The following is an 18,169-nucleotide window of genomic DNA, read 5'->3' on the forward strand; positions in this document are numbered from 1 at the left end:
AAATCAAGACTGGGTAAAAAGCCTTTAGGTGCCTTATAGTCACAGATCAGTTGAGTCAAGACAGAGTAAAAAGGTGCCTGGTGTTCATTATCATATCAGTTGAGTCAGGACATGGTAAAAAACCTTTAGGTGCCTGGTATTCAGACAGAGTAAAAAGCCTTTAGTGCCTGGTATTCAGACAGGGTAAAAAGTCTTTAGATGTCTGGTATTCAGACAGGGTAAAAAGCCTTTAGTGCCTGGTATTCAGACAGGGTAAAAAGTCTTTAGTGCCTGGTATTCGGACAGGGTAAAAAGCCTTTAGTGCCTGGTATTCGGACAGGGTAAAAAGCCTTTAGTGCCTGGTATTCAGACAGGGTAAAAAGCCTTTAGTGCCTGGTATTCAGACAGGGTAAAAAGTCTTTAGGTGCCTGGTATTCAGACAAGGTAAAAAGCCTTTAGGTGCCTGGTATTTAGACAGGGTAAAAAGTCTTTAGGTTTCTGGTATTCAGACAGGGTAAAAAGCCTTTAGGTGCCTGGTATTCAGACAGGGTAAAAGGCCTTTAGGTGCCTGGTATTCAGACAGGGTAAAAAGTCTCTAGGTTCCTGGTATTCAGACAGGGTAAAAATGCTTTAGGTTCTTGGCATTCAGACAGGGTAAAAAGTCTTTAGGTTCCTGGTATTCAGACAGGGTAAAAAGCCTTAGGTTCTTGGTATTCAGACAGGGTAAAAAGTCTTTTGGTGCCTGGTATTCAGACAGGGTAAAAAGTCTTTAGGTGTCTGGTATTCAGACAGGGTAAAAAGCCTTTAGGTGCCTGGTATTCAGACAGGGTAAAAAGTCTTTAGTGCCTGGTATTCAGACAGGGTAAAAAGCCTTTAGGTGCCTGGTATTCAGACAGGGTAAAAAGTCTTTAGTGCCTGGTATTCAGACAGAGTAAAAAGCCTTTAGGTGCCTGGTATTCAGACAGGGTAAAAAGCCTTTAGTGCCTGGTATTCAGACAGGGTAAAAAGTCTTTAGTGCCTGGTATTCGGACAGGGTAAAAAGTCTTTAGTGCCTGGTATTCGGACAGGGTAAAAAGTCTTTAGTGCCTGGTATTCGGACAGGGTAAAAAGCCTTTAGTGCCTGGTATTCAGACAGGGTAAAAAGCCTTTAGTGCCTGGTATTCAGACAGGGTAAAAAGTCTTTAGGTGCCTGGTATTCAGACAAGGTAAAAAGCCTTTAGGTGCCTGGTATTCAGACAGGGTAAAAAGTCTTTAGGTTTCTGGTATTCAGACAGGGTAAAAAGCCTTTAGGTGCCTGGTATTCAGACAGGGTAAAAAGTCTCTAGGTTCCTGGTATTCAGACAGGGTAAAAATGCTTTAGGTTCTTGGCATTCAGACAGGGTAAAAAGTCTTTAGGTTCCTGGTATTCAGACAGGGTAAAAAGCCTTACGTTCCTGGTATTCAGACAGGGTAAAAAGTCTTTTGGTGCCTGGTATTCAGACAGGGTAAAAAGTCTTGAGTGCCTGTTATTCAGACAGGGTAAAAAGTCTTTAGGTGCCTGGTATTCATCATTAGATCAGTTGAATCAAGACATGGTAAAAATTTCCTTTAGGTGCCCAGTATTAATTATTATATCAGTTGAGTCTAGACACGATACAAAACCTTTAGGTGCCTGGTATTCATTATTAGATGAGCTGAGTCTAGACAGGGTAAGAAGATTTTAGGTGTCTGGTATTCATTATTTCATGAGTTGAGTCTAGACAGGGTACAAAACTTTTAGGTGACAGGTATTCATTATTAGATCAGTTGAGTCAAGACATGGGATAAAACTTTTAGATGTCTGGTATTCATTATTAGATCAGTTGAGTCAAGACACAGTACAAAACCTTTAGGTGCCTGGTGTTCATTATTAGATCAGTTGAGTCAAGACACAGTACAAAACCTTTAGGTGCCTGGTATTCATTATTACATCAGTTGAGTATAAACAGGGTAAAATGCCTTTAGGTACCTAGTATTCATTATTAGATAGTTGAGTCAAGACATGGTAAAAAACCTTTAGGTGCCTGGTATTCATTATTAGATCAGTCGAATCCAGACACGGTACAAAACCTTAAGGTACTAGATCAGTTGAGTCAAGATACAGTACAAAACCTTTAGGTGCCTGGTATTCATTATTAGATCGGTTGAGTACAGACAAGAGTAAAATGCATTTAGGTACCTGGTATTCCATATTAGATCAGTTGAGTCAAGACACAGTACAAAATCTTTAGGTGCCTGGTATTCATTATTAGATCAGGTGTCTGGTATTTATAATAGATGAGTTCATCAAACAACATACCTATGATAAATATTTACTATTCAAGTTCACAGAGCAATACTATATACATTTATAATAACTATTCAATTCCTCCCACCATTTACAATCATAGTCTTTTGGAGCAAGGTGAAACAACAGGAATCACATTTTTGCAACAGAACAAGATACAATGATAACTATTGGTACTGTAGCTGTAACTCGGGTTACAACTAGACCATTTTTAATATGTAATAGCTACTGACTGCACCTATTAATCTAAAATAGGAGCAAGCAATCATGATGCCAAGGATGAAGAAAGACTCACCAGAAAACTCTTTTGCTTGGTCACAAGAAGTGCACTGTGAGGCTCCATGTCCAGAATATGTATTGATTGGGCATGGTGTGCAGGAGTGGGATCCAGAACTGCTATATGTTCCATTCTTACACTTGCTACATTCAGAGGTGAAGGCAACTCCTGGAAGTCAAATAAACCATCACTAAAATTTCTCATCCATTTAACAAGCAAATCCTGTTGCTCTGCAATCTTTGTATTTTTTCTTTACTCAGTCTGGTTTATATTTTATCTAGGTCTGGTTATCTCAACCACTAAAATATGTACTGATTAGGCATGGTGTATAGAATGGGATCCAGCAATGCCGTATGTTCCATTCTTACACTTGCTACATTCAGAGGTGAAGGCAACTCCTGTAAGGCAATTAAGCCATCACCAAAATGTCTCATCCATGCAACAAACAAATCCTTGCTCTGCAATTTTTATTTTTCTTGACTCGGTCTGGTTTATAATTTATCAGGGCATTTTTATCTCAAACACTTAAGTTTTGCTTACGTTATATCATGGTAAGATGCACTAGGATAATATCACCAAATAAAATTGCCAGACCTCCCTAAGAGCTCCATATCTGTATACCAAAACTACTCCCAAATGCAAAAGAGCAGTCATATTACTGGTTTCTAACAGAGACAGTTATAATAATGAAAATTTAAGACTCAAAATATAATAATGAAAATTTAAGACTCTTTCAAGTCCTTTTAGACATTTTTTAAATTTTTCCAGACATTTTCAAGACCTGGAAAAGCAATTTTCAAATTTTAGACCTTTTCCTGAATTCCAGACTCCCCCCCCTTTGGAAACCCAACAGAGAGACGCAGTGTAAGCTATCCTGTCAATCATGTGAGGACCAACCTGAGATTTCAATCTTCTTTATTAGGATAACAGGCTGAACTTGTGGATTCTCAATTTCAGTTTCTACGCTGAAGGCTTTCCAGGACAGGATATTTAGTCCCGATTTCAATTCCATCTGAAATCAAAAGTAGGAGGTTGAATAAATAAACTCAAGACATGTTTACTCAGATTTTGTTAACCACTTCAATTTTAAGTCTGTTTTTTGTAAACTTTCAGTCTTGTAAGTAGTCCCTTTCTTGAATGATCTGTCTGTCTCATTCATAGCAAAATGTAAGTGTTTTACATAAGCAAGACATATCTAACAATATCCCCCCACCCCATTCCAACTTTTAACATATTAACTTGCCTGAATCATCAGGCTTATCATGAGAGAAATACTACTGTTTAAGACTGGTCATTGTACAGAATCACCAAACTAGTTACCTGAAGAGGAAATTTTAAATTCAAAGGGAAACAAGACTGCATTTTTGATAGCTAAAAGTTCAATGCTGCCTACCAGTTGCTTTTGAATACTTGGCATATACAGAGCAAAGTTATGAGTGATAAAAGTGACATGATTTAGCAACTAAAGCTGTACCGATGTCACGTTTTGCTGATTATGCCGATACCACATATAGCCGATTATTAAAATTGCCGATACCGATAAAGAGACAGATTATTTCAAGAAACCGCCTGTTCTACAGTGAATGAAAGGACTAGTATTTGATTGATAAGTAAACCATGCCCTATTTTGTTATAACTAACAATGCCTAAAATGGGTGCGGATTTATGTTAACAGTTCAAATGCGGTCTCAAGCTAACATACATGTGATAACTATTTCCCACATTTTATATCCCATCTTATTTCTTATTGTTAACTCATATAGACAGTTGGGATACAGAATCTGAGCGGCAACCATTAGCAGCATTTGAACCTGTCTCTATGGATTTCGTAGGTACAATCCTGATGAAGAGTGCACCAAAGTCATGTGAACTTGATCCAATTCCAACATCACTGCTACCCGAGTGCTTAGATCCAGTATTGCCTTCACTAACTGATGTTATTAATACCTCTCTCTCATCTGGGGAATTCCCATCATTTTTCAAAACTGCCATTGTAAAGCCTCTGCTGAAGAAACCAACACTAGACCATAACGATTTAAACAACTACCGCCAAGTTTCTAATCTCCCATTCATATAAAAAATCTTAGAAAAGGTTGTTCTATCCCAGCTTGTATCTCACCTGAATTCAAACAGTCTTTTTAGCAATGTACAATCTGCATATCGCCTTTGTCACAGTACTGAAATTACTCTTCTAAAAGTAGTTAATGACATTCTCTCTGCATTGGATAGCTGCAAGATTACAGTCCTCACCCTCCTTGATTTGTCTGCAGCATTTGACACAACAGACCATGATATATTACTTCACCGTCTCCAGCATGTATTTGGCATTCATGATACAGCCTTACTGTGGTTCACGTCCTACTTGGTCAACAGGACACAACTTGTATCTGCAAATGGAATACACGCCAGCCCAGCTGATCTATGTTGTGGTGTTCCACAGGGGTATGTTCTTGGACATGTTCTCTTCATTCTATACACTCAGTCGCTCTCAAGTATCATAGATCATCATCCAGTGTCTCACCAATTGTACGCTGATGACACCCAAATATACAAATCTAGCCACCCAACTGAAGTTGATGCTACCATCCAAGGTGTAGAGAGGTGCATTTCTGATGTGAAATCATGGATGACATATAACAAGCTGCAGATGAATGATGATAAAACTGAGGCCAAACTGATCACAACAAAAAGACTTTCTCATTCACATCCTTTACCTCAAACAATAAATATCAGCAACACCAACATTAAATTCACACAATCAGTATGAATCCTAGGTGTTACTCTGGACAGTACTCTCACATTGCACCAACATGTCATGAACATATGCAAGGCTGCATATCTCGAGCTGAGATGCATCAGCTCAATTCGCAAATATCTTTCAGTTGATGCCACTAAAACACTTGTTTGTTCATTAGTACTTTCAAGACTGACTATTGTAACTCAATTCTGTCTGGTTCGTCTCAATATCTACTCCAGAAACTTCATAAAGTTCAAAACACAGCTGCTTGGATCGTACTTAGAGTACCACATCAGAGCACACCACTCCACAGCATTGTACCCTACACTGGCTATCCATTCGATCCAGAATCAAACACAAAATTTTTTCTCTGTGCTACATTTCACTGTCGGACTCTAGTCCAACATACCTATCCGACCTCACCCATGTGTACACACCAGCAAGATATTTACGCTCCTCTTCTGACAATCGTATACTCATTCCCACTATGAAAACAAAGTCATATGGACAGCGTTCTTTTGCATACCAGGGCCCAGCAATGTGGAATGAATTGCCCAATGAACTTAGACACAAAGACACAGTGATTCCATTCAAGAGTGCTCTCAAAACTGACTTATTTCGAATGCAAGAACAAAATTAAAAACCTAATAATGTTTCCTACCTTAATTATTCTCAGCATGTTTTTTAATCTTTTCTAATTTTATGGTGTTTGTTTTTTTTAATTATGTCAATATATGTTTTTATCTTATAGGTGTTATCTAATGTAAAGCGCTTAGAGCTTCTAAAGATTAGGTGTTATACAAAGTCCTCATTATTATCATTATTATTATTATTATTATTATATGCAAATAAAACTCTTTACTAAATAACACATTTATTCCAAATTAGTGTTTGGGAGGCACATATGCTCTCTGATATGTTTCTTCATTCCTTCTTTTAATTTAATGATGGTAATCAATGCTTATATATACCGTACAGTAATGTCAGGTCAAGTTCACTCGTGTAAGTTTCATTGGTGGGGATGGAGATCATAATTTGCTTGTCAAGAAAAAATCTACAGCAATCAGTGATCATTCCTTGGATATAGGGAGCAGTTCACTAACAAAGCATGTAAAGCACAGCAAAAATAAATTTCTGAACTCCTGGTTGATGAAGATGTACTTTGTGAAGCTAGCATTTAAAAAAGGGGGAGCCATTTAATTCCTGAATGCGTGAAATCGACGGTCGGATTATATGTCACTTATCTTACATTGCATACGATCATAAGGTTTTAGTATTTAAATGTCATTAGCTAAATTAATTTTCTTACAAAACTATTATTTGGAAAAATAATATACATAATATAGATTTGCTTAATACCCAATGTTTCTTTTAAAAAAAGAGAGACTGTTGGAAAGTAGATATTTTACATTTGATAATGCAATTATTTCAGGTGACAACAGTTTGACCTATGCACTAATGGTGATGCACAATGCAAAGACCATGGACGCAGTGCAAAACAGTAATGTAATGATTTATTTTGTAATATTATGGCTGTATTGCTTGTTGTCAATAAAGTAATAACTATCCCATTTTTTTCAATTGTCATTGCCTATTACATTAATAGTCTTGGAAAAATATTCACTACTTATTCTGGCGACATTTTTTTAAAATTGGCAACAAAATATTGAGTTTGGCGATATTTTTTGGCGACAACTTTTTAAAAGCCAGGACCATCCCTGTCATGTGTATGCTGGAACAGCCACACGAGACTTCAATGGCTGGTTGGCTGCTGTGATTGGGATGAGTGCATGCATGGTATTGATAATTTGTTGTGAGCCGACAATCAGCAGTAGTTTACAGCAAGTGTGTTAAGAAGTATTTACTTTTAAGAATATACTGTCTTTCAATTAACCCCCAAATCAAATGTTTATTCCTTAATTTCCACTATTTAATTCTGATTTAAAATTCAAGCCATGTCAAGATGAATGTTATGATTAAATTTATATTTTGGATTTTTTTTACATCAGCTCAGATTATTTCTGCCAATACCGATTATACCGACTGTTCCAATAATCGTCCTGATTATGAGTATGGCCGATTAATCAGTACAGCTTTATTAGCAACTACATTAATTATGAAGGTGTTAATTGTGACCAATTAAAATCAATAACTGTATTATCCTTTTCTTTTCATATCAGCTGAAGCTTTTCAAGTGGACTGAACAAATATGTTTGATTGTTCTGAGTAAACCTCCATGACTTGCTTGGCAACATGTAGTGATCACAGTGTTGGCAAGGGTTCCTATAGAGGCAGTAAGCTAAACATCCCTTAGCTCCATGTTTGACAAGGGTTCCTATAGAGGCAGTAAGCTTCATACATCCCTTAGCTCCGTGTTTGACAAAGGTTCCTATAGAGGCAGTAAGCTTTATACATCCCTTAACTCTTTGTTTGACAAGGGTTCCTATAGAGGCAGTAAGCTTCATACATCCCTTAACTCTTTTGTTTGATAAGGGTTCCTATAGAGGCAGTAAGCTTCATACATCCCTTAGCTCCATGTTTGACAAGGGTTCCTATAGAGGCATTAAGCTAAACATCCCTTAACTCTTTATTTGACAAAGGTTCCTATAGAGGCAGTAAGCTTCATACATCCCTTAGCTCTGTGTTTGACAAAGGTTCCTAAAGAGGCAATAAGCTTCATACATCCCTTAACTCTTTATTTGACAAAGGTTCCTACAGAGGCAGTAAGCTTCATACATCCCTTAACTCTGTGTTTGACAAGGGTTCCTAAAGAATCAGTAAGCTAAACGTCCCTTAGCTCCATGTTTGACAAGGGTTCCAATAGAGGCAGTAAGCTTCATACATCCCTTAGCTCTGTGTTTGACAAGGGTTCCTATAGAGGCAGTAAGCTTCATACATCCCTTAACTCTATGTTTGACAAAGGTTCATATAGAGGCAGTAAGCTTCATACATCCCTTAACTCTGTGTTTGACAAGGGTTCCTATTGAGGCAGTAGACTTCATACATCCCTTAACTCTATGTTTGACAAAGGTTCTTATAGAGGCAGTAAGCTTCATACATCCCTTAGCTCTGTGTTTGACAAGGGTTCCTATTGAGGCAGTAGACTTCATACATCCCTTAACTCTGTGTTTGACAAAGGTTCCTATAGAGGCAGTAAGCTAAACATCCCTTAGCTCCATGTTTGACAAGGGTTCCTATAGAGGCAGTAAGCTTCATACATCCCTTAGCTCTGTGTTTGACAAAGGTTCCTAAAGAGACAATAAGCTTCATACATCCCTTAGCTCTGTGTTTGACAAGGGTTCCTATTGAGGCAGTAGACTTCATACATCCCTTAACTCTGTGTTTGACAAAGGTTCCTATAGAGGCAGTAAGCTTCATACATCCCTTAACTCTGTGTTTGACAAAGGTTCCTACAGAGGCAATAAGCTTCATACATCCCTTAGCTCCATGTTTGACAAGGGTTCCTATAGAGGCAGTAAGCTTCATACATCCCTTAGCTCTGTGTTTGACAAAGGTTCCTAAAAAGGCAATAAGCTTCATGCATCCCTTAACTCTGTGTTTGACAAAGGTTCCTACAGAGGCAGTAAGCTTCATACATCCCTTAACTCTTTATTTGACAAAGGTTCCTATAGAGGCAGTAAGCTTCACACATCCCTTAGCTCTGTGTCTGACAAGGGTTCCTATACAGGCAGTAAGTTTCATACAAGTCATCCCTTAGCTCTATGTCTGACAAGGGTTCCTATGGAGGTGATAAGCTCAATACAACCCCTAGCTATGACAAAACTGATACAATGTGAAAAGAAATAGCAAAAAACAGCCTTGGAATCCAACCAAGTGACATAACTCCCCAAGGAGAAGAAGGAGAATTCTGTTAAGGAAATGCTGGAGACTGAGTAAATTCTCCATCATAAGAAGCTGTAACTTAATCAGGGCTTCCAATAATGAAATTAAAAATGACACATTAAATCCCCAGCCTAAGAGTCCCATATGAGGCAATAAAAATTGCTGACCAAGTTGATTTCGAGCTTGCAGAAAAGGCAGAGGTTTCACAAAACAGAGGTCTCAAGGATTTTCTATGCATCTGTTGAGGTTATGTTCATTAATTATGCATTGTGTTCATTTCTGAGTGTAGCCAAAAAGTACAGTGCATGTGATCTCGACTGAAGCTAAGGATTCAAAATAGATTAGAAGATAACTCTACAATAATAAAACTTAAAAACCATTTGTTGTTTTCACATAGAAACTTGGATAAAATGCCATTTGCAAATCTGTTTAAATATTTTGGGGGTTAAATGCATACATGCCAGCCATTATTCTTTTGTCATAATCATTACGCCTTTTTTAAACAAATTACGTTTCATCCTCTCCAGTATATGGATTATGCTGTTATGGTCATTCAAAAACTAAAATAGATAAGAATCAGGCAAAAGTTTGATTATCATTTTTAGTAACATCTCTTTAATTCCACTCATAAATTTGAGAATCTGCTTTAAAAACATCACTGCTATTTATGAATTTTCCTTGCTTCTTATAGAAAATGTATATGACCCATTTTATATCCAAGAAAACAGATGGGTTTTATCAATTTGAACTGATTCATCGTATTAATAAAAAACAATTAGGTAGCAGACCAGTCTATGGTTTTATAGTGAAAGGCACCAGATTATAAGCAAGCCACTTTAAAGTGTGACTTGTTAATGTTATACAACGAAAAATGTTAGAGCAGATGGATCTTTGCAAACTTCAAAACATGTCAAATTAGAAAAATGGACAAATCAACACCGATGTACAAACATTCATAGAAGAATATGAGAGAAATGAAATACCACACTCGGGATCAAGCACATGAATGCTCATTGCAAACATTAAAATTAAATTCAAAATCATCCAGTTCTGTAATTAAGATGCCTCGCCCGATATCTTTGTTTGGCTTTGTGTACTGTGTTCCCAAGTCAACTGATGGGATATCACTTTTAATACAGAATATTTAAAGAATTACAAATAAGTAAAGCTGACAAGGGTCTCTCTCTCTCTTTATTCCTGGCATTATAATGGAAATTTATCCACTTCATGTATATCCAACATGCTTGTGAGAGGGGACTGCAATATTTACTGGTGGAACTCCTATTTTCAACAAAATTCTAGTGGGACCTCTCTCTCTCCCCCTCACAGACACACACACACTACTGTAGAAACTATAAAGTGGGACCCTTTAACATCTTGTAAGGACCCTAAAAAATTCAAATGTGGGGGTCCTTGGGACTCCATATCTATTTAACAGAAGCCCTGTTAGTACAAAATAGTTCCACACATGTAAAGTCAAGTCATCTACAGCAAAATATGAAAATCACAAAGTGTGTACAACTTCATAGTTTGTATGACATAGTTGTTATACAGTCATACTGAAACAGATTCAGAAACAACCCAGAAATTTCCAAGTCACAAAGGGCCATAGATTCATAAAACATGGGTCCTATACTGTCTGAAAGGAATTTCTAGGAATTCAAGACCATTTTTTCTTTTTAACTGCTGAGTGTTGAAACCACATCTAATATTCCTGATCAGTAACTTTTTTAAATTAGCTGCCATATTAGATGTAAGATTAGTACCAATTTCATTTGGGTCTAACTAGAAGCCTTTGGTCAAATCCCCATGTTAGTATAACCATCTATTCAGGAGTATTAGTGACAAGATTTTCAATATGATCATTGTGGCAGCCATTATGGATCTCTGTGAGAAACCATTTTCATTAAAGATAAACCTGGCACCTTAATTCTTTTGGTATAAACCCTATGTCGATGTGACCATTAAAGGGTCACAACTCTGTTAGAAATATATATAAATTCAGATTATCTTATGACCATGATAAACAATTTCAAATTATGTGTCCAAGTTCAATGTGCAATCAAATACAAATTTAGTCAGGACCTACATAGAAAATTGAAAAAGTCACAATGGGCCATAACTTTGTGTCTTTTTTAAAAAGCAGCATTAGTTATGAAAAAGACCTACATAATAAACTGAAAAAGTCACAATGGACCTTAACTTTGTTTTCTAAAAATACGCATTAGTTATGAGAAAATCTAATCTGGTGATAAACTTATGCTCATGATAAATAAAGAATGCAAATTTTCATGGAGAGTGTGTGTGTGTGTGTATGATTTAGATTTTTAATGTAGCTTTAACAATGTTCCAATCATATCGCTATGATGTCTGTAGTGTCGAAGTTTAAAGTGATGTCTAGCACTGGAGCATAATGCTGCAGACATTATCCTGACACCAGGCTGACCAGTCCTAACACTAACCTCTTAATGCTGAACACCTAGCGAGGCAGCTGTTAGTACCATTTTTAAAAGTCTTTGGTATGACTCGGCTGGGGGCTCAAACCATGACCTCTTGCAGCTGGGATGGATGCTCGAACCACTAGGCCACTGCAGCGATCCAAATTTTCATGGATATAAGATTAGTTGTTGTTGTTGTGGTGTTTAACGACATTTTTCAGCACAAGATAGGCTATACATGGTGGCCAGTATTAATGGTGGAGGAAGAACCCGGGAAAACCCCGGGAAGAACCACCAACCCACGAGAAGCTACTGGCAAGCTTTCTGACATACCCACATTGGTCAAATCCTAGACTCGATATAAGATTAGTAGTTTTATAATATCTAACAATAACAGATTCTGTCTGGATGAAAAGCAGAAAACATTACATCCCCTTCTGCTACTGCATTGGGTGGAGGAGGGAGACAGACATCCAAGGTTTGAATCTGCTGCTGTATGCACAGGCCAAGGCACTTAAAACGACAAATGCTGCAACTGGCTCATCTGTAAATCAGTGCCAGTATTTGCTGGTGATTAACCAACAATCAACTGGCATTTCATGGAGCAGGAGCCATGTTCTTCCAGTTAACACCTTGCATATCAGAATGGCCTTATTAGTGCTTCTCAACTCAACAATTACAATGGAACCTTTTATAAACTTAATGACCTTTGTTTTAACGATTCCATCAATATCAACTGAAACAGCTGAAGAGCTCCCTTACTGATTCCATCAATATCAATTGAAACAGCTGAAGAGCTCCCTTACTGATTCCATCAAAATCAACTGAAAAAGCTGAAGAACTCGTTTTCTGATTCATCATTATCAACTGAAAAAACTGGGGAGCTCCTTTACTGATTCCACCAACATCCACTGAAAAAGCTAGGGAGATCATTTGCTGATTTCATACTGCATCCATGAAGTAGAGTTGGCATCTTAACATTGTCATGAGAGTTACTGTTTTCTGAACTTAAAATCAGTTATTAAAAGTTTTCCTTTCCAGTTCTATCATTGTGTCAATGTCATTCATATCAGGACTTGCCAGGCAAGTTTTCAAAATATTTTGTTTCAAATGCTTTTCAAAGTATTATTAGACAGAAATGTTTTCTTACAGCATGTCTGCCCCCCCCCCCCCCCCACACACACCAACATGTGAAATTTCAAATGGCAAATGTTGTGGAAAAGATATATGTGGATAATAATTAAGAAGATATCATAGAACACTGATGATAACAAAAGTCATATAACCACAGCTTCAAGAACTGCATAAAAGCATAGAATCAACAAGAATCTCTCAAAAGGATTCAAGCATTAGTGACTGAAAAGAATTTGCAGGAATTCAAGATAAGAACATTCCTTCTTTTAAATTTGATGTCCTAGCATCACCAATTTAATTCAGAATCACCTAGATATCATAAGACATCTTCTAGTAAAATCCTTGTAGATAAGATCATCCATTTACGAGTAAAAGAACAAGATTTTCAAGCTCGTACTGTAACAGCTATATTCAGTGGCTGAGTGGCACCATTTTCACTTATAACAACTAGACATGATACAAAGACTTTCTAGTGAAAAGCCTATATCTAACTTTCCATTCATGAAGAGTAGCAACAACAAGAGTTTTTCAAGATGGCTGTCATGGATGTGATGTTGACCATGATATCTGCACCATTTTCATTCTGGACCAAATAGACACCAAAGAAGATGGCCACGTTTGTAGTCATACTGGATATCTGAGTGCTTCCATTTTATTTTGGGACCAACTAAACCATGGGATGAATGTGAGTCTAGTTTCAGCACAATCATTCAAGTAGAATATTTTGTGATTAGAAACTTATGCTACTGTTCAGACAGGATAGAGGCTCAATGATGAAAAATGGACAACAAGCCATCCCATAATCTCTTCTAGTCTATGACCAGTAGAGCTAAAATGAGACAAACTACAAATATGTTTGTTCTGAAACACTGAGGTAAAAAAGTTCTCATAGGTAATCATAAAATGGGTCTTGTAATGACATTACTATCTATTCTGTTCTATACCAGACCCTCCCCAACTAGTTACTGTTAGTCTCCCATTTGCCATCTTCAGAACCAGACTCTCCCCCAACAACTTACTGTTACAGTCTCCCATTTGCCATCCTCAGAATCAGACCCTCCCCATCAACTTACTGTTTTTGCCATCTTCAGAACCAGACCCAGCTAACAACTTACTGTTACAGTATCCCATTTGCCGCCTTGAGAACTAGACCCTTGCCAACTACTTACTGTTACAGTCTCCCATTTGCCTCCATCAGAACCAGACAGCCACTTGCTGTTTTCTTCATCTGTTGCTTGACACTGGTCATTTTGAACCTGAAAGCATTAGAGCAAGAAGCAAACTAAAGAAACTGGTAAAACAACATCTCTCGCATTTCACTGGCCTCAGCAATATCAAGCTTCCATGAAAATCTGCATAAAATTCAATAGTCAAAACTGATTGTGTCTGACACTGAAGGGCAATAACTATAGTAAACAATGACACAAAAAGATGAAAATCAAATTCAAGTAAGGCAACATAAAAACAAGCAGCATACCAATTAGACTTGAAATTCAATAGTAGTTTTAAGGAAGTACTGTAGAAATTAATATGGGTATGTTCAACAACTGGGATATACAACTCCACTAAACAATGACACAGAATACTGATTATCAAATTTAATCAAGGTCTCATATAAAGCAAAGAGAATATTAGATCTTGTTGGAATAAAATAATAAATGTTCATGGAATATGTGTGGATCTGATAATTTAGGGCTGTAATTCATTTGAACAATGATGCAGAATACTGACATCAAACTCAGATAGTCTTACCAGCAGCATGCTGCATATTAAATTTGGTTGAAATCCAATGCTCAGAAATTTATTGTGTAGAGAAGAAAGTGAGTACGGATCACACATATTTTTGATTCTCAACATTTCATGGTAAGGGTGGAGAGGATTAAATAAGACGGAAAACTCCACCATCTATCCATGTGTCCTGATGGAGTTTCTATGTCTCATGGAGAATAGCTCTGCACACTCTCAATGATACACATCTGATAATCACAGACAAGTGGATGTGGTCTAGATAAAACTGCCATCTGTTCATCTGTCCATCCATCCATCCATCCTGCAGCTTTCCCAAGCTGACATTATCATTTTTGTTATGCTAAGCCTCGTCATTATTTGGGAGAGACCATTAATCTTCTAAAAGGGTTTGAGGGTGTGGGTTTAATGGGATAAACTGCTTTAAAACAACTGTTGTACTCTGATTTGTAGTATAAAATGATGCTATTCTATTCCTTATTTTACCATAAACAAATTTATCTTGTGATAAATGAAAATAAAATATCCATTTCAGAAAGGACATTCTAGCCCCATAAAAATGGTCAGTCCCTTAAAGAGTCAAAATTTAATAAGTTCAAATTTGTGTATATTCAGCCTCATTACTAGGCCATTAATACTTAAGGATTAAGTACACTGTTCACATTTCAGTGTAAATTCAGTGCTTTCTTTTGCTTATTTTGTAAAACAGAAGTGGTTGTCATTTTGAATTTAACTTGGAATGTTAAATTTAATTTTGGACCAGTTAGCGAGAAGATGACATGTATAGATTTTTCTATTTTTAATAACAATGGCCATCATGGATAACAAAAGTTTTATTTGTGCAAAAAAATAAAATGAAAGACCCCGAGAAGATGTCCTTTTAGATTTTAATTTTGATTTTTAGCAATACAACCAAATTTTATGTCAGATCAGCATCATTTGTACAAACTTGAAAGGCTAGGTGAGAAAATTTGATCCCACTGTTTTGCAGTTGCTTAGAAATGTTAAAAGGTTTTGCTTTCGTTAATAACAGTGGCCATATATGAAAACAGACTGGCATCATTTGTAAATTAAACAGCTTTTATGCCATACTGTTTTTGTCAAATTTCGTAAAATTCTATTTTGAAGTTTTTAAGATAATGTCATTAAAAGGTTGGTCTATTTTTTATTGTAATAAAGGCCATTAAAAGATTGGTCTATTTTTTATTGTAATAAAGGTCGTTAAAAGGTTGGTCTATTTTTTATTGTAATAAAAGTCAATAAAAGGTTGGTCTATTTTTAATTGTAATAAAAGTCAATAAAAGGTTGGTCTAATTTTTATTGTAATAAAGTTCATTAAAAGGTTAGTCAATTTTTTATTGTAATAAAGTTCATTAAAAGGTTAGTCTATTTTTTGTGTGTAATAAAAGTCATTAAAAGGTTGGTCTATTTTTTTCTCATAATAAAGGTCATTAAAAGGTTGGTCTATTTTTTATTGAAATAAAAGTCAATAAAAGGTTGGTCTTTTTTTATTGTAATAAAGGTCATTAAAAGGTTGGTCTATTTTTTATTGTAATAATGGCTATGTGCTTGCAGATAAGTATCATTTATACCAATTTGAAAAAAATCTTATGTGTAGTTACTTTCTATCAAACTTTGTAAAAGTATTGTTTAAATGTTTTTTCCAAATTAGAGAGTGGATTTACATCACGTGTAGAGACCTGAAAGGTCTTCAAGAAAAAGGTAATATCAAAATTGGCCATCCCATCCCATGTATCTTTGCAAGCCAAGGTTCTGATGTGCTAACCCTATCTACACCTTGGTGGATCAAAGATTTTTAGTGCTTTGTTATAGTGACATCTACTGGATGTCATGAGTTGCCTCCGTTAGTATGTTGATCCAATAATGTGTAACAGCGGTGCATTGTACATCGGCCAGAAATGGTAGAAGCAGCAGACTTAAAGAACATACTTCATACGTTTAACATCAAAAGTATGACTACGTACCAGAGTGAAGGCAATATAGGTGTATTTGAGTGAAAGGTATTTGTACAAACACAGACTAGCAGTGGAAAATTATTTGTTAGTCCATTTATAATGTAAGCTCCCCTTGTCTCGGTCATGCAGGAATAGCATTCAAATTTGAACAACTTAACTTAGATTGGCTGCATCCAATGGAATTCACAGACCCAAAGCACAGAAATGTCTGTTCAGTGTGCCAAGGTATAGATAGGGTTATTATATTGGGACCTTGGATAGCAAAGATGCATGCCATGATGCTTTCTGTCAAGATTGGCCATTTCATGCCATGATGCTTTCTGTCAGAATTGGCCATTTAATGCCATGATACTTTCTGTCAAAATCAGCCATTTCATGCCATGATGCTTTCTGTCAAAATTGGATATTTCAAGTCATGATGCTTTCTGTCAGAATTGGCCATTTCAGGCCATTATAGTTTCTGTCAAAACTGGCAATTTATTGCCATGATGCATTCTGTCAGAATTGGCCATTTCATGCCATGATGCTTTGTCAAAATTGGCCATTTCAGGCCAAGATACTTTCTGTTAAAACCGGCTATTTAATGCCATAATGCTTTCTGTCAAAATTGGCCATTTCAGGCCATGATGCTTTATGTCAAAATTGGCCATTTCAGGCCATGATGCTGTCAGAATTGGCCATTTTAGGCCATGTTACTTTCTGTCAAAATTGGCCATTTCATGGATTGATAATTTGTCAAAATTGGCCATTTCAGGCCATGATTTCTGTCCAAATTAGCCATTTCAGGCAATGATGCTTTCTGTCAGAATTGGCCATTTCAGGCCATGATATTTTCTGTCAAAACCGGCTATTTAATGCTATAATACTTTCTGTCAAGATTGGCCATTTCATGCCATGATGCTTTCTGTCAAAACTGGCCATTTCAGGCCATGATGCTTTCTGTCAAAACTGGCCATTTCATGCCATGATGCTCTCTTGTCAAAACTGGCCATTTCATGCCATGATGTATTCTGTCAAAATTGGCCATTTCAGGCCATGATGCCTTCTGTCAAAACTGGCCATTTCATGCCATGATGCATTCTGTCAAAATTGGCCATTTCATGCCATGATGCATTCTGTCAAAACTGGCCATTTCATGCCATGATGCTTTCTGTCCAAATTAGCCATTTCATGCCATTATGCATTCTGTCAAAATTGGCCATTTCAGGCCATGATGCTTTCTGTCAAAACTGGTTAAATTCCATTAAAAAGTTATTGAGCCTTAAAGGTTGTTCTATTTTTAGCAACAGTAGTCATATCTGATAGCAGATCGCTATCATTTCAACAAATTTGAAGAAAAAAAAGTTGTACATTTTACTTGTGAACAGATAATGCATGGCAGACTTGCACTTGTGAATACGTAAATTAAAAAACTGATATTTCATAACAAGTTGTAACAATATTGCCAAGTCAGAATGTGCAAGTCAATATATAAAGATGACTCTCCAGCAAACTGAACTCTGAAACTCACTGTGAAATGGATGTATGCTATCTGGTGCGCAGCTTGTTGATAAATGAATGTCAGGGCCCCTGGTTTCACCAGTCTGGCTGCATAAATAAGAGTAGATCCACAATCTGCAGGTCGCACGCCAATGTAACTTCCGTAAGGTTTCCACTCTGAACTGATAATAGAACAGGAAATATTACATTAAGTTTAAAGTACATCAATCTTGCATACAGCAAGGTCCAAAAATT

The 18,169-nt window shown here is 36.7% G+C and overlaps 1 protein-coding gene across 1 annotated transcript in view; it reads right to left on the bottom strand.

Moving 5' to 3' along the window:
* Positions 1 to 18,169, bottom strand: part of LOC149788535 (endosome/lysosome-associated apoptosis and autophagy regulator family member 2-like) — a 132,374-nt gene that overhangs the window by 70,179 nt on the left and 44,026 nt on the right. The window contains exons 4-7 of the mRNA XM_089974550.1: positions 17,946 to 18,096; positions 13,883 to 13,969; positions 3,459 to 3,573; positions 2,580 to 2,729 (exon numbers count right to left, since the gene is read on the bottom strand). Coding sequence (XP_089830676.1) covers positions 2,580 to 2,729; positions 3,459 to 3,573; positions 13,883 to 13,969; positions 17,946 to 18,096 — 503 coding nt within the window. The remainder of the gene's footprint in view (positions 1 to 2,579; positions 2,730 to 3,458; positions 3,574 to 13,882; positions 13,970 to 17,945; positions 18,097 to 18,169) is intronic.

Source organism: Sinohyriopsis cumingii, chromosome 11, assembly GCF_028554795.1.
Source record: "Sinohyriopsis cumingii isolate HCF-2022 chromosome 11, ASM2855479v2, whole genome shotgun sequence".
NCBI classification, from domain to species: Eukaryota; Metazoa; Mollusca; class Bivalvia; order Unionida; family Unionidae; genus Sinohyriopsis; species Sinohyriopsis cumingii.